Source organism: Tamandua tetradactyla, chromosome X (genome assembly GCF_023851605.1).
Source record: "Tamandua tetradactyla isolate mTamTet1 chromosome X, mTamTet1.pri, whole genome shotgun sequence".
NCBI lineage: Eukaryota > Metazoa > Chordata > Mammalia > Pilosa > Myrmecophagidae > Tamandua > Tamandua tetradactyla.
Window position 1 is genome coordinate 164,981,041 of NC_135353.1, and position 20,218 is coordinate 165,001,258.

The 20,218-nt window shown below is 44.5% G+C and overlaps 1 protein-coding gene across 3 annotated transcripts in view; it reads left to right on the forward strand.

The window, feature by feature from the left end:
• The window catches only part of MID1 (midline 1), a 349,759-nt gene that overhangs the window by 211,072 nt on the left and 118,469 nt on the right, over positions 1 to 20,218 (forward strand). For 2 of the 3 annotated variants that reach the window (XM_077146131.1, XM_077146132.1), the window contains exon 2: positions 18,592 to 19,307. In XM_077146131.1, coding sequence (XP_077002246.1) covers positions 18,648 to 19,307 — 660 coding nt within the window. In that variant the 5' untranslated portion in view covers positions 18,592 to 18,647. Of the gene's footprint in view, positions 1 to 9,655; positions 9,842 to 18,591; positions 19,308 to 20,218 lie in introns of those variants that run through there. The other variant, XM_077146133.1, reaches the window with a different exon arrangement.

Consider the following 20,218-nt stretch of genomic DNA (forward strand, 5'->3'; position numbering starts at 1 on the left):
GTCAATTTTAATGCTTTGGTAAAGATAACCAGGAAGTAAAGAGAAAATAATCCTAAAGTAGCAGAGGGACCAGCTGGTGTGTTTTTAAAATACAGTGGTTAAAGCCGGAAATTTTGCTTGATGAAGACGACACTGGTCTCGATTTTCATTCCGCAGTTTTGTTTTCTTTTTGAATGGCTCTATCCACCTATCTATATATACACACACGCACAACACACCAGCTGTTTTCATTCATCCGAATGCTCGTTCGTGCTATCGTAAGGTTTTCCTGACCGTACAGAAGAAAATGAGTTCCCAAGTTGCAGCTATGAAAGCCCTCGGAGTTTGCCCACTACCTAAAGAACCCCAAGCATTGCCATCTCCATGATATTGTTGTCGGGGCTGGTGTTTTGTTTTGTTTTCTTTTGAGAACCCAGAATGGCAGCAAAGCTGTGTACCACAGCGACTAACTAGGGTTTTGTGAGATACAGGGTAGACCCAGGGGGAGAAAATAGAGGTTTTAGAGTTCAACCACCCAGGGGGCTAATGTGCATAAAGCGACTGCTCCAAAGGCCCTCCAATTTAATCCTCGCGCCTGCCAGTCAGGGTCACGATGAAGAGTCCACCCAGCCAAAGAATTGCTTCTGGATGCGGATGAGGCCGGGGAGGGGCGTGTGGAGGGCTGCTGTTTGGACGGGTGGTGTGTTGGCAGTTGCTATTCAGGGGGATGCTGGCTCCGGCATGCCAGAGCTCCCTTCAGGGTAGTCACCAGCAGCCCTGCCATTGCTTGGTACCCTGGACCCAGTACCCCAGTGAGGGATGTTGCTATCTGTATTCTAAGGAAGAAGACGCCTAAAGTTGTGAAACTGAATATTTGCATTCATTGCTAATAGAGACTCTTGAAAGAAGTCCTGCCAGAAAGAGTGGATTGAGACTGCTGACAATGGCTTGGAGCCTGAATCCAGTGTCTGTTGACTTAAATGAGGACAAAGCAAAGGAGCTTTGGAACAAGTGTCAACCGACCATTTGTCACCCTAAAGCTGATCAATCAGGCATTGAACCATTGTTTCCCCAAAGATGTGGTTTTCTCTTTCTTATGGTTAGGTGATGTTTTCCCCAGCTATCATTCATGTTTAGTATAAAAATAAATATATCTCTACTTGAAGAGAGCTTAGCAATCTTAAAATCTCACTATTCTTAAAGCAAGATATTTATTCATAAGAGAGTTTTTAAACCCTAGAGAGGATCTAAGATACCATGTCCAGCTCGGGATATATTTTGTCTATATCTATGAACGTAACTTTTATAATCTGAAAGAAAACAAAGCACAAAACAAAATCTTATGGCCAAGTTTGAAGATTAATTCCAAGTTAATATTTTATATTCACGTTTTACACCAATAATTTCCCTTAAAAATATAACAAGCAACCATATTTTGATAATGTAAGAAGAATCGCTCAGAATTCTTAGTCATTAGAAACCAGTAAATCCTCATACCATTTATAGGATTTTTCTCCTGTGGATTATAAACATTTTCTTTTATAGGCATAGTTTATGGATTCGGAGGTACCCTCACCACAAGAAACAATTTAAACCTTGTTTTTAAAGCTCTAAATTCTTTGGGTTGGGGATAACCTGTCCTCAGAAAATGACTTGCTTTGTAACCCCTCCCCAGCCCCGCCCCTCCATCCTCCCATAACCCAGCTGTGCCCCACTGTGGAGCACCTGGCACCTACTCCCCAGGGTTCTGGAGCCCTTTTACTCAGCCCCTGCTGGCACTGCAGTAGCAGCTCTTTCTTCTCCCACAAGAATGACCTCTGCCTGTTGTCCTCTTCCTTCTAGCTCCTTAAGGAGACGGACTCTATAAACCATGATGCAGCTCCTCCTGCGATTTGATGCAACCAGTGGGTTCATTTACGTGGAGACACTTGTGGTCAGTAAGACTCCAACAGGATCCGCCAGGCACCTGGGCCTTCCGGTCTTAACTCCGCTTTGGTCCAAATCAGTCATGAAGACCTGCGCCGCCCCCCCCCCCCCACTGTCCCCACATCCCCTACTTTTCCCTTCTGAAATGTGCTCCCTAGAGAGGCGGAAGCAGGTGAGGCAGTCCAGACAAAACCAGCAGGTGGGTCTGAATTTGGCAAAACATTCACTTACCTCATCGCATCTCTCTATTGATTTCTTTTGTCCCCTTCTCTGTAACCTTAACTACATGTCCACATTTATTTTATACTTTGGCTTAATATCCTACAGTCACAAACATGCACACTCAGGTAATTCAGAGTACCATGGTTCTTGCTTCATTGGCCCACTGTGGGTTCCTTGGCTTTTCTTTCTCAAATTTCATTGCTAAAATAAAGAAGTCACTGCTCTCCAACAAGTCATCACATTGCCTTTTTTTTTTTTTTTTTTTATTTATTTTTTTTATTTTATTTTTTTTTTATTAATTAAAAAAAGAATTAACAAAACAATTAGAAATCATTCCAATCTACATGTACAATCAGTAATTCTTAATAACATCACATAGTTGCATATTCATCATTTCTTAGTACATTTGCATCAATTTAGAAAAAGAAATAAAAAGACAACAGAATAAGAATTAAAACAATAACAGAAAGAAAAAAAACAAAAAAAACAAAAACAAAAAACCTATACCTCACATGCAACTTCATTCAGTGTTTTAATATAATTGCATTACAATTGGGTAGTATTGTGCTGTCCATTTCTGAGTTTTTATATCCAGTCCCGTTGTACAGTCTGTATCCCTTCATCTCCAATTATCCCTTCTCTTTTTTTTTTTTTTTTTAATTAACGGAAAAAAAGAAATTAACCCAACATTTAGAGATCATACCATTCTACATCATTAATTCTTAACATCATCACATAGATGCATGATCATCATTTCTTAGTACATTTGCATTGGTTTAGAAGAACTAGCAACATAACCGAAAAAGATATAGAATGTTAATATAGAGAAAAAAATAAAAGTAATAATAGTAAAATCAAAACAAAACAAAACAAAACAAAACAAAAACCTATAGCTCAGATGCAGCTTCATTCAGTGTTTTAACATGATTACTTTACAATTAGGTATTATTGTGCTGTCCATTTTTGAGTTTTTGTATCTAGTCCTGTTGCACAGTCTGTATCCCTTCAGCTTCAATTACCCATTGTCTTACCCTGTTTCTAACTCCTGCTGAACTCTGTTACCAATGACATATTTCAAGTTTATTCTCGAATGTCCGTTCACATCAGTGGGACCATACAGTATTTGTCCTTTAGTTTTTGGCTGGATTCACTCAGCATAATATTCTCTAGGTCCATCCATGTTATTACATGGTTCATAAGTTTATCTTGTCTTAAAGCTGAATCCATTCTGCCATTCTATGTCTTTTGATTGGGAAATTCAGTCCATTAACTTTTAGTGTTATTACTGTTTGGATAATATTTTCCTCTACCATTTTGGCTTTTGTATTATATATATCATATCTGATTTTCCTTCTTTCTACACTTTACTCCATACCTCTCTCTTCTGTCTTTTCGTATCTGACTCTAGTGCTCCCTTTAGTATTTCTTGCAGAGCTGGTCTCTTGGTCACAAATTCTCTCAGTGACTTTTTGTCTATAAATGTTTTAATTTCTCCTTCATTTTTGAAGGACAATTTTGCTGGATATAGGAGTCTTGGTTGGCAGTTTTTCTCTTTTAGTGATTTAAATATATCATCCCACTGTCTTCTAGCTTCCATGGTTTCTGCTGAGAAATCTACACATAGTCTTATTGGGTTTCCCTTGTATGTGACAGATTGTTTTTCTCTTGCTGCTTTCAAGATCCTCTCTTTCTCTTTGACCTCTGACATTCTAACTAGTAAATGTCTTGGAGAACGCCTATTTGGGTCTATTCTCTTTGGGGTGCGCTGCACTTCTTGGATCTGTATATTTAGGTCTTTCATAAGAGTTGGGAAATTTTCAGTGATAATTTCTTCCATTAGTTTTTCTCCTCCTTTTCCCTTCTCTTCTCCTTCTGGGACACCCACAACACGTATATTTGTGCGCTTCATATTGTCATTCAGTTCCCTGATTCCCTGCTCAAGTTTTTCCATTCTTTTCCCTATAGTTTCTGTTTCTTTTTGGAATTCAGTTGTTCCAACCCCCATTTCACTAATTGTAGCTTCTGTCTCTTTAGATCTACCATTGTAGGTATCCATTGTTTTTTCCATTTTTTCTTCTTTGTCCTTCACTCCCACAAGTTCTGTGATTTGTTTTTTCAGATTTTCTATTTCTTCTTTTTGTTCAGCCCATATCTTCTTCATGTCCTCCCTCAATTTATTGATTTGGTTTTTGAAGAGTTTTTCCATTTCTGTTCGTATATTAAGCATTAGTTGTCTCAGCTCCTGTATCTCATTTGAACTATTGGTTTGTTCCTTTGATTGGGCCATATCTTCAATTTTCCGAGCGTCATCCATTATTTTCTGCTGGTGTCTGGGCATTTGATCAGATCTCCCTGGGTGTGGGACCCAGCTGGTTGAAAGGTTTTTCTGTGGAATCTCTGGGCTCTGTTTTTCTTTTCCTGCCCAGTAGGTGGCGCTCGTGGCGGTCGTTTGTCTGCGGGGCAGTCGGCCCGGGAAACCGCGCGTGGAGGCGGGGGTCGCTGGCCGTGGCTTGGGGGAGTGCCGGTCCAAATTGCCCAGCTGGCCCGAGACGCCAAGCGTGACGGGAGGGCCCCGCTATCCAATGTTCCCAGTCAGACCGGGGAGCCACGTGCGTGGAGGGGTCCCCAGACGCCAGCCACCCCAGCCGGGAAAACGTGCACCCCTCGGGTATCTCACAGCAGTGGATTCTCCCTACCCGATCAGCCGTTCCAGAATGGGGTACGCTGTCTTTTTTGGTCTCTGTCGTGACTCCCGGAGCTGTTTTGTATTGTTTCTGTTTCTTTAGTTGCTTTTCTGGAGGAGGAACTAAGACCCGCGCGTCTTACTAAGCCGCCATCTTCTCCGGAAGTCCACATTGCCTTTTCATGTAAGAACTGGTAAAAGTTGGATTTTAATGCTCTTGAAGGAGAAATCTGTCCTCAAGGACATCTGAAGCTAACTTGATGTGTTAAACCACAACTCTCTGCCCAGATGCTGGAAACTGTTCTCCTGCAAGTAAGATGTTGTTTGCTTGTGTATTGGAAGAGAAAAAACCCAAGTGATCAAGAAAGCTCTCGCAGCCATGAGTAGAAATATCGCCCTAGCTAAAAGAGATCCACCCCCCACCTTCTCTTATGTCACCCTTTTAAACTTCTTTCATTTTATATATGGTTCTTTAAAATTACCGCACTTTCTCACCTGTTTCCTGGTTTATTTTGTGTTTCCCTTGTTAAAATGTAAACTGCCTGCAGGCAGGCCTTTGCTTCCTGTTCCCCCTTGCAGTCCTGGTACCCAGCCCAGCGCTTGCCAGGCAGCGAGGCCTCAGCATATACTCATTGAGGAAAAGAATATTGAAAGGAATGCATTTTCCTCTGCTTTTACTCCCAAAAATGTAGCTCCAAAATTAAAAAAAAATGCTTAAAGAAAGTCGAATTGATGTCCACAGAGGATTGCTAATGTCATAAAAGTAAAGGAAAACAAAGCAAACCACAACCTGGCTTTACTTTTCCAAACCCGTAAAATTAGTTAAGCTTCAGAGTGAAGCACTAAGGTTGCCGAGTGTCGCAGGCTGATCTGAGACTGATGATGTGGAGATTATCAAGGGCTTCTGTTTATCTGGGCAGAATCTCTGGGCAGGGGCTGCCTGCCCTCTGGCAGTGTTCCTGGTACCTGAGGGAACTGATGGCAGGGGGTGTGAGGCTGAGGGACACTGGGTGTTATAGCTAATGGGTACCTCATCAGTTCTTGCAGGTTCCTTCGCCCTCCCTCTTGCACAGCTCAGGGGGAGCTTCCACATAGCACGTTACACTTTGCCTCCTCGGGAACCACTAGTCAGCCCAGTGGTGATCTGATAGGCCAAATCCCCGGGAGAGTTCAGAAGCTGTGTCACTTAGCAACTAGGAGTCCCTTTTTCTGGATTCCTTTAGTAAGAGTCTGTGATAATAATGATCGATAAGCCCAATAAACTTTATACGAACTCAGACGGCATCTTATAAAAAGCATCATCACACTAAAGAATCTCAACAGAATTTGCATCAGCAGAAACGTTCTGGGTTAATACAAGCCTGACTCGACAAAACCACAGTCCATTAATGTTGGCTAGTCAGTTGCTGTGATTAATTGTTTCTCAACACTGAGCACGTTGCGTGGCTTCCCTGGGAGTTCTGGCAAGTTCTGGTTAAAGGTTATATTTAAAGTGTAAGTTAGAGTATCCTGGGAATGGAGAGAGAGTTTTATTTTTCTTTAAAAAATTCAATTTCCATGAGAATTTAGCTGTGTTATTTAATACACAGCAGTATCTCGGTTGCCCTTAGCCGAGGCAAAACATAGATCCAGAAATTTTAAGAAATGGATCATGGGTTGAAAAGTGGGACGATTAAACATAACTGAAAACAGTTTAATTTTAGGCACTTAAGTTAAATTGTATGTGTGTGTGTTAACAATAACCTAATTTTACTGTCCCAAACCTGATCAAGGATCAGTTACTGCCCTGCAAACTCCGGTTCCTCCATTAGCGCTTAAACGTGTCTCCTGGAAGTATTTCTGCTCACATTTCTCCCACGAAGTGTCCCGTCTTTGTTCTGCAGAGACGCAGAGCCCCAAAGCTGTTGTGAATATCCTGTTTGTGTGTGTCAGCGCTGTCACCCTTTCCCTTGCCATGTTCCCATTGTCCCCCTTCGTTCCTGTGGTGCTTTACAACAACCACGCAGAACAAAAGAATCACTTCTTCTGGTGCCTTAAAAGAAAAAGGACTTCATTCCTTACTGTAGAGCTTCAGTGAGCGTGATAAATGTTTAAAGCCCGTTCTTCACAAGTGTTAGCCACGAGTGTGGAAAAGGGTCAGTTTTCTTCCTTCCTCCTTCCTTCCTTCTTCCTTTTTTCTTCTCTTTCTCTCTCTTTCCCTTTCTTTCGGAACAGAAGTTGCCCCAAGGTATTGTGAGCAGGCGGATTCTGTGTTTGGCTAACTTTGAAGCTGAGAGAAAAAGCGATCTCCTTTGAGAGACGGAGTGGTCACATTTCAGAGAGTTGCCTAATTTGTTCCTATGATAGGAATCGGTTACAATGGAACATCATCGTTACCTCAGTGAGTCACAAGGCTGGAATATCTGTTCATGCTCTTGAATGTGAAGCCTTCCAGTGTTCAGAGAACAATTGTGAAATGTCTCACTGGCCATTCTCAGCAATTATTTGTTGATGCTTTTTTTCTCCTGAAGTGTAAAGGGAGAGAGTGCCCTTTCTCTGCATTCTAGAGTAGGAGTGTACACATTAAGAAAGAAAAGCATTTCCAAAGTGGCAAGTGGCTTTGCAGGATGGAATCTACTTGCTGCAAAAATCCAGCTCAATTCGTCTGTCCTTCAGGGAATAGAATGCTAATTTCCCTTTCAGATATTAGTGGACAGCTTTTTGTTTTGCAACATACATCATCTGCAGGTTTCTGTTTATCACAGAGGAAGGGATGTTCCTCTAAGGCAAGAGGGATGCATTAGAGAAACTGAGGAGTTTCTGAAGAGTGAATTCTATCTTGTGATGTCAAGCCCCCAGTCATTTTCAAAAGTGCTTTTGTATACATATGTATGTGCACATATATGTATATATGCGTGCAGACTTATATATGGCTGCCGAAACTAATTCCACTATAGACGTATACAGGATTTTATATAGACATAGAAATAGTCCTATGAATGCATAGAGCAATGTCTATAGAGCTGTAAAAACGGAGGAGTATGCAGGGAAGGCGGGGTTTAAGAGCTTTGCACGTGTGTGTGTGCCTTTGCAGGAACTCACCTGCTTCCACTTCAGCTCCCCCCACACCCACCTTTGGTCCCCTGGTTAGGAGGTGCATTTGGGCCTCTGCCAGGAGGGCATGTGACGCTCCCCCTCTCTGCTTTCCCCTTCACATCCGCCACTACCACCTTTAGGACCAAATTCTTGCAGCACAGGCCTTGAAAATGTCAGTAATTTGCAATCCATGAGATGGTTTCCCTAGTCGTTGCCTTTGAAATCGGCCGCTTCATTTTTTACGTAAAATGTGAAAGACATGAAATGTCTGAGACCCTCTGAGGGTGGGAAATTTCAGACTGAGGTCATCAGATTATGGTCCTTGGAAGATTATTTTTAAAAGGTATATATTTTATGTGTGTGTGTTTTCATTTTCTGTTGTTTTTGAGGGGTGGAGAAAATGTTTCTGGATGTTCCTGTTTGAGATGTTCGGGCTATGACTTTTCATTGCAGTGCCAAACTACAGACAAGGTGGGCATGTCTAGTAGAATTTTGACAATTTTAATGTCACTTTAACAAAAGCAGGACTTGAGAATCTCTCGATGAAAGGGTCTCTAAAATTCTTTGTGATGACATTTGCGTGCCTCTTACGTGGGCAATGAGAAAGTCATCCGTATGTGAAACTTTGAGTAATCCCTCTATTTATTGCTTAAAGACAGATGAAATGATGAATTGTAGAGGCACAAGCCAAGAAAGTTTATGTCTGCATTTTTATATCCAGATACCTGAAGTATGCTTTGGTTTATAGCGAGGTGTTGCAATGGCATAACAGTGGGCGTCGCGGTGTGAAAACCGGGCAACACAGGGAAACAATTCTTGCCTCCTACTTCCATTCTATCTATTGATCTGTCTGAGGCTCTGCCTAATTTTAACACCTTTGGCGGAGTCCAAATGTCGGGTGTACAAGTGGAATTGTAAAGATTGACAGTCAAAAAAGTTTTTTACGCTTTCCTGATGATTTAACTTGAGTTGCAAGTTCTTGTCTTGCATACTGATAAGCAACATCCTTGAAAGAACTGCAGTGCAGGATGCATTTTTTGCTTTGGAGAAACCTACTTCCCCTTTAAAAGATTACTTTCCATTCTCAATTCACCCTTTCTTTGCCGTTGCGGAGAGTGAAATCCAAGACACCGATCCCAGATACAGCTTTCCTACACACACGTATATTTTCAGTCGTTTATCAGAATGACAGGCTGCAACGGGGAGCCCTATTTGTGAAAGAAAAAAAGGACTCTCTAACTGTGTCTGTACAGGAGATTATTCCTCCTGATGTAACTTTTCAAAGAAACTTCCAGACAACACCCTTTAATGCAGAAGACAGCGACACAGCATAAGAATATTATTAAGCAAAACAGCCACCACCCAACTGCATCCGCGTCCTAATGTGCTAACGTGCTCAGTGGGACTCTGAAAGGACCAAGCTGAGGTCCGTTTGCGGACCCCGGGAGGCGGGCAGGCCCCTGTTGCCGGCAGCAGGGAAAGCTGGCATCGGGGCTGGGGCTCGGGCTCCCGACCCAGCCGGCCGCGCCCCCGCTGGTCCCCGTCAGCAACGAGCGCGGAGTCTGGTGCCAAGTCGTGGTTTTTATTGGACCAGGCAATGGGCGTTGGCCTGACCTGAGCTGCTTCTCATTTTGTTTCAGCTGCACCTCGAGTGGGTGCGGGGATAGGGCGGCCCCTGTGGGGTCCTTGGAAAAGGCTGTTGGAAAGCAGAGGGAGTTTTGATTCCTCGGCTCAGCAGGCCTGGCGGAGTGGATGAGGTGGAGCTGGCCTTCCTGGAATTGTCGGGTCGACTTTCCTGTTGTGTTTCACTGTTGACGCTCTCACAGGCGAACAGGACTGCTCCCTCGCTGCCTGCCACCCGCCATCTGGTCCCGGTGGCCTCTCTGTGCTTGCGTGGGTCCTTACCATCTGACTCCGGCGATGTTTCTTCAGAAAGAACTAGGGTGCAGTCCATTGGTGGGTATTCTAGTCGCTGTATCTCTAAGACTGTGTGCAGATGCTAAAAGAACTAGTAAGGACAGAGGTACTGGCTGTTTCCTGTTTGTAGCATGCGCGTCAGTTTCTCAACAGGACAGATGGCATTTCGGAGGCTAGTGGAGCGGCTTCGCTTAGTGCTCAGGCCAGGAGAGCCCAGTCGATCCTCCAGAGATCAGAATTGCTCGTTTGTGTGATCAGTTGTGTCTTTTTGCTTGTCAGTTTATATAAATGAACCACAAGTAGGTGTGTGTAAGCATTTGTTAACTAAATTTGGAAGACTAGCTTTTGATTAAAATTACCAGCCCAAGTCACCTGGCTCACATTTTCCCTTAATTTTTTATCATGAAAGTGCTGGTGTTCCCTGAAGACATCCACCAGGCTTCCAAGTAATTCTTTTTTTTCGTGAATGTTCATTCATTGTGAGTCAGGATGTATGCTTAGGCGAGTGTGTGATTATTTTAAAGAATGTCCTAGAGATCCGATACCTAAAAGTGAGCATGTTCTATACAGAGGTAGAACAGACGCGAGGTTTCCTAATGTTATGAATTCCATCACATGGGCATTTTGCGAAATCAGAAGTCTTCCCTGGTCCTTGCTTTGGGCATCAGGTCAAAAATTGTAACTTCAGCACTCCTTGGAATAAAGAGGAAATTTTGAGTATTTAAAAATTCTTCTTGTACAAATTATTTTAAAATTTGAGGCTAGTGGCTCAGTGTTTATCAGCTTGTCACCTGTTTTTCAACCATTCCCTTTTTGGTCCCCTAAAATTTGATTGGCACAAAATCTTAGCTTTCTGTTACCATTAAGCAAATAAATTTGAGCGCACTGACTGTCTAAAGTTAACCGTCATTTAACGACATTTCTGAGGCATTGCCTATAGAATGTTACCAGGTTACTTTTTTTCCCTCTGTTCTTACTCAGTGTATTATCTATACTGCTGCTTTAAGAGCTACTTTGCGTTTTTACCACTCTGCCATAATTTGGAGTGAGAAACAGCTTATATTGTCATATCCATTCCAGTCATTTCAGAATGCCTGTAAATGCAGCTGGATTTCCATCACCTTGCAGCCCTGTTTTATTGTACACTTACACACTTACCTGCTTCTCAACTCGGTCAGGGGCACTAATCAGTAAAGTAGCATTTGGGGCTTGTGTTTATTCTGTGGTTTTTATAACTCGGAGTTAAAGAGTAAGCCGGTTAAATATGCAGATGCTCAGTGCCTATATTCTGTTACTTAAAATATCTGCAGTGAATTCTTCTGGATATAACACCCAGTTTTGATTGAGTTTCTGTTAGGGAATCTTCTGAGTTGAGAGGCACAGATGTTTGTCTGAGGTGAGAGCGGGTCCCTTCTGAGTTCAGTCCCTGCTGCGATGTCTGCCTCACCATCTAAGTTGATTTCCAACGTTCAGTAGTTGAGTTCTCAGAAAATCTGTATTTCTGTTGATCCAAGATAGACATGTCATTCCAATGTCCTACCGAAATATTCTATCTATGGTTCCAGAGTAGGAGGGATCTCATAGCAAAAATCCAAACAGCAGCAAGTAAATGAAATCTAAATTACCCACATGAAGAGAAGGGAATAGGAGGTGTAGGCACATTGGCTAGTTCATATTTTAGACATTTATTCTCAAATAATTAAACCGCTTCATAGCCTTTCTTTTAGGTGTTTCTTTTTCCAAACTCTTTTTATTTGACTTAGTATAACGTTGAGTAGTTTTGATAGTGTCTTTGTCATCTCAGTTGTTCTTTGGCAAATTGAATAATCCAGCTTAGTTTCCATACCTCAGAGGACAGTTGGGGGGAAAAAGGGAGGATGTACCTTAGGAAGGAGCTGGGCAGTGGCTGAGAGAAACCTGGAAGTTACAACTGACCCGAGGCCATCCAGTGTTGGGATCTACGTTTATCGCTTGGTCTAATGACTTGCTGATTTCTCTGAGAGTGAAGGCCTTTGGAGCCATGCAGAGTGAGGGACAAAGAGTAACATTTTCTGTGGACAGAATGCATGTCCTTTGTCATATATTTCAAGTGAGAAAAATAACTATTTCTCACAGAGTATGCAGACATGGTGCAGAATGCATTTTAGGAAGCGCTGAGAGATGGTTTTATCTTTCTATTAAAATGTCAAGTCTTCCACTAAGAGAAATTTAAAAGAAAAATATCATGTTGGACATGGCGATTCAGTATCACATCCAAAAGGGTGAGTGAACTCTTAAATGCATTTGGTCTGGTTACTACTAATTCTTGGTCAGTTCGTAAATGAGACTTCCATATCCTTGGGATTCTGAACTGGGAAGCCTGCCCATTGACTTTGACCATGAATTGGACCTTTCAATACATCCTATTTTCACCAGGGTCCTGGGTGTTTCTTCAAGACTGCTCTCATTTAGGAAGTTAAAAGTGCAGGTTATCTTGATTATGTCAGAGTGGAAGTCAGGAGAGATTATAAAGAATAAAGTTGTGAAATTCTATAACGACCTACTGAGCGGGATAGTTGCAAGGGCCGTGGGACTGCATAGGCTTGGGGTTCAGTGTTCTGCCTGCTGTGACTTGCCAAGCCAATATTTTTGCCCTTTCAAAAGGCTAGGTGAGGCTGAGGAGACATGAAAGATGAGTCCAACAGACATGACCACCCCACCCCCTTAAATTCCATGTCCTTGGCCTTTAACAGTAATCCCTAGGAGCAGTCGTTCTTCATTCCCCCATCTCCCTTCTCAAGTCCAAACCCCACGGTTGAACTCTTTGAGTCCCCATTTCCTTTCTCTTGCACTGGGAATTTTCTCCTTCAATCTCTTTGCTCCAGTGTCCTGTACATTTAACAAAAGAAAGCCCTCCTCTCTCCCTGGGGTGAGTGCCCAGCCTTGGGATGAAGATGCCTGGAGCCCAAAGGGAGAAAGGGGCTACTTGCCCAGGCGCATGATGAGCCAGAGCCACCTTTAGGCGTCAGCTGGGTGCCAGAATCCAGTCATCCCTACAGCCCTCACCTCTAATTTGCCTCTCCCTGCAACTTAGTTTTCCTTTATCCCAACAGGCATGCACCTCTTACATCTAGGTTGGGTCGTGGTGTGGGAGGAATGGTCATTTGGCTTAGACCACACATTCATGGTTGGCCTCCAACTTAGACTATGACCGTCATCTCCATATGAGCCGTGTGCACACACATGCCCATCTCGGGCCTAGCACGAATCCAACTCTATTGAAAGAATAAGATGAATCAGAAATCTTTGAACCCATGGCCTATTACTAACTTCTCTCTTGGGTCCTAGGAAATGATATTTTAAAATAAATACTTTATTTTGTGAATAGGATAATCATATTGCTTTGTGCTTCTCAGTTAAAAGCTTTTCTTTGCTAAATGTAAACATTTAAGATACGTCACAACATTTACAGCCACCTTTTTTTGAAAAAATAATTCTCTGTTTAATATGAAGTCACCAAAAACCAAGAAAACCAATGAAATCTCCCCCCAAAAAGGAGGAAAGATTGGCGGTGAGAAATGAAATGAGGAATTTTTGGGGTGGTGGTAACAGTTTAGGAATAGTAAAGAGAGCCTGGGTCAACACAGAGATGGTAGGAACAGAGAGAAGGAAACCAAAAGGAATAGAAAGCACTACTAAGGGTTGAGGCTCTGTTCTTGGTTAGTGATTTGGATTTGGGGGATGGAGAGTGTATAAGTTTCCTCTTGCTGCTATAACAAATTACCACAAACTTAATGGCTTAAAACAAATTCATCTTGCCATTCTGGAGGTCAGAGGACCCACATAGGTCTCATGGGGCTAACATCAAAGTGTCTACAGGGCTGTGTTCCTTTCGGGAGGCGCTAAGGGAGAATCTCTTTTCTTGCCTTTCCCAGCTTCTAGAGGCCACCACAGGTTTGGAATGGAAGGTGATGAATTCCATGAGATGCCTGCTTTAGTCTGAAGCACTCACAGTACATGAGGCAAAGAATTCTCCATGTTGAACTAAGATACAAGCCTAGAAGCCATCTCATAGAGGCAAGACATGAAAAAACACACAGACTGCATGGATTTTTTTGAAGGCAGGACAGAATGTTAGGAAACACCAAGGCATTGATTAGAGAAGGAAGAAGTCAGCAGCGGTCAGAGAGAGGAAACTCAGAAATGTACAATTTCAGTGATACCCAGGATGAGAGAGGGAGGTCATTCATATCATTTTCCACCAGAACGTTCATTTATTTATTTTCTCATCTTAAAGAAGTGCTTTTCTCAGCAGTCTTACATCTGGAAGATAGTTTCTTGAAAGATATCTTCCATCCATTCCTTCCAGGATGCATTGCTTAAGTGCAGCCTGTCAGTAACGGTCTGCTTAGGGACGGGATTACAGTGAGTGCTAAAAGGAATTGTAGGGTACATCTGTGGAGGCTCACCCACAGACACACAGCTGATAGGTAGCAGAGGTGGGGAAGACTCTAGAACCTCTGACCATCTGTCCAACTTCCCTTTCACTCGCTATTCCATGGCCTATTCTGGACATTCAAACCATGGACAAGCAGAGCTGTGGGCTGTGGATTGTTGCTACCCCCAGTTTGTTGTAGTGAGTTCCCCTGATTACCCATATCCTCCTGGGAATGAGGACCAGGGCTCTCACATCGGTCCATTCACAAAAATGTTGAGCTATACCATTTCCTGGCAATATTATGCCCCTGTGATTTCCTCCCATTGTCATGAAGACTAAGAATCTCATTTTTATTTATTTATTTATTTATTTATTTATTTTGAGACGCAGGGAATAAATTTCTAGGGCTAGGAAGAAAAAAAAAGAAAACAATATTTGGCACAATATCTTCCCCACCCACTTCTCTGTATTGGTGAACCCCTGTTCAGCCTCTACCACCCACCTCACACGTTGCCTCCTTTAGGCAGCTTCGCTCTGCCCCCTTCTCTTCTGATATAGAGTTAAGTATTCACTGTCTGTCTTTGGCAGGTGTCTTTTTTTGGCACTGCATAACCATGTGTTTGTGTATATCTTTTCTCCCCAGTGGACTCTGAGAGCACCGAGGTAGGGCCAGGTGTTGTCATTACTTGCCCCCTCACCAAACATACAGACACACTCAAATATTTGGTGAAGGAATGAATGGTATTTTGTTTAATTTCGCAAAAGGACATTTTAAAGAAAGCTAAAAAAAAATTTATAAAAATGTGCTAATTTGGGGGGTGGGGCGTGGAAATGGCATGTGTGCTTGCAAGTAACCTATCAGTGAGTAATTTAAGAACAAATATCTAAAATCATGATGAAATCTGGATAAAAGTAGGATCCACTGTCGATATTAAATCAAAACCCTGCCTACAGGTAAAAGATTTAGAAAATTGCACAAACTTCACTTTGCATCCAGGTATTTAGTCATCACTTAATACAGTTAACCAACATTTACCAGGTAGACAATTGCAGAGAGGCCGTGCCAAGTGCTATGGCAATAAAAGAAAAAACCCCGTTCTGAGCAGCTGCTATTAAATCATTCTTACATGAATTGCCCGTAAGCACTAGACTGGCATCATTTGCATTGATGTCGGGGTGAAATCCCATTGCACAGCATTTCCCCTGCACTCCCGACTTGCACATGCTTGTCTGAAGCTTGCTCCGCCACCGTTGCCTGTACAGCATATCATTCATGCCTCTCCGAGAGTGCTTTTCCTTTTATATCCTGGCTAGCTATAGGTGTCTTTGTCTTCTAATGCATGGGTCGGCAAATTGAGATCGGCAGGCCAGATCCAGCCTGCCTCCTGTTATTGTAAATACAGTTTTATTGGCACATAGCTGTGTCCATTCTTTTATTATTTTCGGTGTCTTTTTGTGTGACAATGGCAAAGTTGTGTTGCGGTGACAGAGACAGTATGGCCCACAAAGTAAAAAATATTGGCCATTTGGCCTCTTGTCGCAAGGGTTTGCTGACTTCTGGTTTAATATTTTTGAATGATCCTTAAAGGCAAGGGCTATTCCCAAACATCTGTACTTTCATTAATTCGGTCAGGTAGGGAAAAGGGAAGTCTCTGCTCTCATGGAGCTTCTATTCTCGTGTTGGGGGAGAAGTGGGGAGGGATGGAACAATAAAGGAGCAAATAGAATATGTCGGGGAGAAATGCTATGGAGAAAACCAGACGGGGTGGGGGAAGAAGGATTTCCGCGAGGGGCGGGTGGTCGTGGTGGTAACGGGGGTCTTGGTTTTACGTGGGTTCACAGGGAAGGTGACACTGGAACAGAGTCACGTGGATCGGAAAAGCCACTGCAGGAGCAAGGGAGGGGGGACGGGACGTGCTTGGCATGTCTGAGGACGCGCGAAGAGGCCCTGTACTGGGGCTAGTGTGGGCGGGAATGAGGTGGCTGTGTGTCTGTGCTGTCTGGGACTGGTTAGACCGAGGTGCATTGCTCTCCGAGGGAGATAGATGGAAAGCCCCTGGAGGCCTGAGCAGGGGACAGGCAGGCTCTGTCATATCTTGACAGGACCTCTGGCTTCAGAGTGGAGAATGGGCTGGGGGCTGGGGGACAAGAGTGGATGGATGGAAGCCAGGAGACTGATCAGAAAGGTTGATAAGGGACAATGGTGACTTGGCCCAGGGTCATAGAGGTGGGGTGGTGAGAAGGGTGAGCTCTGGCTTCTCGAGCCAGCTCCGTGCACAGCGTGCGGTAAGCAGCCTTTGAACGGGTGACTCGAATGGCAGCGCTTCTGGGACACACAATGGACTTGCCTCCACAAATTCTGATGTCACCACTCTGGGCTGAAATCCTGGCATCTGCATTACAAAAAATAATGATCACAGCTCTCCCTGTGTGATTGGATGTCCATTCCTCAGCTGAGGTGCAGACCAAAGGGCAGCCTTTTTCCTTTCACTTACATGCTTCTCCTGGGAAGGGAAAAGAAACACGGTTTAGTGAGAATTCTGTTTTCACATGATTAACCAAAACAATGATCATAAAGCTTTTCCATTCCTCCCATCTGGAGGCATGAGTCGTTGAGCCCAAATGTGGATATTAAGCTTCTTACAACAGTAGTCCTGGGGTTTCCACTTCAGGCTGTGAAAAGAGGACACGCTTTAGTATTTCACATCTCAGCTGTCCCTTTATTCATTCAAATGTAGGAAATATTCGGGAAGGGGTTGAAGTTTTTTTTTTTTTTTTTGAAAATGCCAGGCCAGTAGCTCTTTAATTGTCAATAGGCCAGCACATCCTTTGCGCTTTTAATGACCAGTTGCCATTCGGTCAGTAGCTGGATGGGCAGTAGTTTAACCAAAGCACCATATGGTAATCCAGGGGGCTGCTGTTTCAGAAAGGGTCCGGGTATTATAGGAATCGCTAATTTTGCAAATAAATGGAAGTGTGAATACACAGAGGCGGATTGTCAGAATCACTAAACATGGCTTTGGATGTGAAGCCTTCCCATGAATCCGCCTGAGAAGGCCCCCCGGCGGGCGACGAGACCCTGGCGTCCACGGCTGCGTGTCCCATTCCGGTCCTGTTAGCGCAGCCCTCTGCTAATGGTCTTGAAAGGGAGAAGGTTCAAAGAGGTTGGTTCCCAGGCCTGCTAATGAGCAGGAGGCCTCTTCATCCTTAATGAGCCCGGGTTTGCGCGCGATTCTCCCCCCTGCCCTTTTTGAAGGGAAGGCAGGCAGAGTTCACAAAAGCAGCAAGGTCTTTACAGCAAGCGAGGGCGCAGCTGGGCCACCCGACAGCGGCCTGGAGGGAGGTGACAAAGCTGGCAGGGGCTGTGCCTGGGCCGGCACGGCTCTGAGTACAGGGCCTCTTGCCGCCCCAGCATGTTTCTGGCAGCGGTGACAAGCCCTTGACAGGCGTTCTTAGGCTGGGCGGGCCATGCAGAGGTCCCTCGCAGCCTTTGCAGTGTCCTCTGAGCGATGCCCGCTCCCTGAAGTTGCTCTCTAACCAGAAAACGTTATCACCGTTAGCGCTCACCAAAGGAAAAGTATAACCACGAAATCCCTTGTTCGGATCGACTCTGTCCTCATGTGCAGTAATGAGGTCGTTGATTCCCATGTGAGGCTCCCAGCTGTTTCTCCTTGCTTCCCACTGCCTACCCTATCCCACTGCCAGTTTAGACAGTCGAATTACTATTTGGAAGAGTATGAAACACCTGACCAAAATACTGCCTCTATCACAGGCGTCTTTTCTGTTTTGCTGTCCCAGGAATATATTTTGGAATCTGACATCCCAAATTGTAAACCTTATTATGAAGTCTGCGTTTGATTCCAGTACATCTCATGCCCATTTCTACATATGGGCATTCTCTTGCTCTAGCCCTGGTTTGGTATTATGGGGTAAAACTTCCTCAGAACTTAAGTACATTAATATCGAAGTTTGTCAGTGCAACGTCACGAAGGAATCTGTAGTTTATCAACTAATGTTTCTGTGTTTTTAATTTTCAATGCAAGACGCAAAAAGATTATTGTGATCAGGTACAAATTCAGGTTTCAGTAACTTGCTAGTTTGGAGTCATGCCTCTTGAGAAAGCAAACTGCACCGACGGCAACAAAATGTTCTACTTTCAGTGACTTGTGCTTAGAAAATGTGGGCTGGTCTGCTGGCTTGGGGGATTTGTTTGTCTTCCTCTCTCCCCCCTTGTTTCCCCACAGACTTGGAATGTCCCCGTACTGCCCTTCTGCGAGCTGGGCTTCGCAGTTCTTCAGAGAGGCAAGTCGAAGCCGACAGCGCCCACGGCTGACCCCCTCTTGCCTAATCACGTCTTCTGTTCTGTTTCCAGACAGCTGATCGGCTTCCGTGGATTTTGCTGATGACTCAGGAGAGCTTTGCCTGAAGATGGAAACACTGGAGTCGGAACTGACCTGCCCTATTTGTCTGGAGCTCTTCGAGGACCCTCTCCTGCTGCCCTGCGCCCACAGCCTCTGTTTCAACTGCGCCCACCGCATCCTGGTGTCCCACTGCGCCACCAACGAGTCCGTGGAGTCCATCACCGCCTTCCAGTGCCCCACCTGCCGGCATGTCATCACCCTCAGCCAGCGCGGTCTAGACGGGCTCAAGCGCAACGTCACCCTGCAGAACATCATCGACAGGTTCCAGAAGGCATCGGTGAGCGGGCCCAACTCCCCCAGCGAGACCCGCCGGGAGCGCGCGACGGACGCCAACGCCATGACCTCCGCCGAGAAGGTCCTCTGCCAGTTCTGCGACCAGGACCCTGCCCAGGACGCGGTGAAGACCTGTGTCACTTGCGAAGTGTCCTACTGCGACGAGTGCCTGAAAGCCACTCACCCGAACAAGAAGCCCTTCACGGGCCATCGTCTGATCGAGCCCATCCCGGACTCGCACATCCGGGGGCTGATGTGCCTGGAGCACGAGGACGAGAAGGTGAACATGTACTGCGTGGCCGATGACCAGCTCATCTGTGCCTTGTGTAAGCTGGTGGGGCGGCACCGCGACCATCAGGTGGCGGCGCTGAGTGAGCGCTATGACAAGTTGAAGGTTAGTCCGACCCACCCTAAGCCAACCCCCTCCTGCCGGCAAATGTTGTGGGGAGCAGAGGCACCTTCACTGCTAGCTGCATGGCAGGCGGGGGTCTCCCCTCAGCCTTTGTTACCGGATTCGTGTTTGCATGCTTTTGGCAGCCTGTACACGTTACATAATGAGGGTATCTTGTAAAAGTTGACTGCTGCTTGTAATTTTCGCGTTGTCAAGGTGAGGGCGAATTTGAAAAATGTGGCTCGTTTTCAGACCTTGCAGTTTTGCATGGGGAAGGGGGAGGAGGAGAGAGAGAGAGAGAACACAAATGAGAAGGAATGGCAGATAAAATCTGGCTTTGGGCATTTATTTTCCTCAATCAGGGAAAACTAATGTCATTCTCATTGTACCTGTATCTAGTTACTGCACAAACAAAAGAAGAGAATGAGGAATGTCTGCAGCACATGTGGGATTTTAGGGGACATGTGACCTTTTATTCCTGTGTAAGTGATACCCAGCTTACTGGTGAAGTAGGGTGCCCTGGCACTCTCAGATTTCACGAAATGAATTCCTTTTCGTGTAGACTCTATTCAGTAAGGGTACTGGCAAGACGGTTTGAACTTCCCTTTGGACATGAGATTATTACTCTAACTCCAGCCGAGGGGATAATAATTAATACGACTATATGTCAAACAAAAACGCCCTCAAAACGTGGACAGGACGCCCCAGGGACGAAATGACAAGGCCCGTCTCCAGGTGCCCGTCCGGCTTCAGGAGGCGGTGGGTGTACTGGACTGTCAAACGCAGCCGGCAGGGTTTGCCTCTGCTGGTCGGACGCTGGGCTCACCAGCTAATTTTAGCTCACAAGACAATTAAAAGGAAAGGAAGGATAAATTAAGAGCTTTGGGTAAATATACATTGAAGTCCTTCCTCTC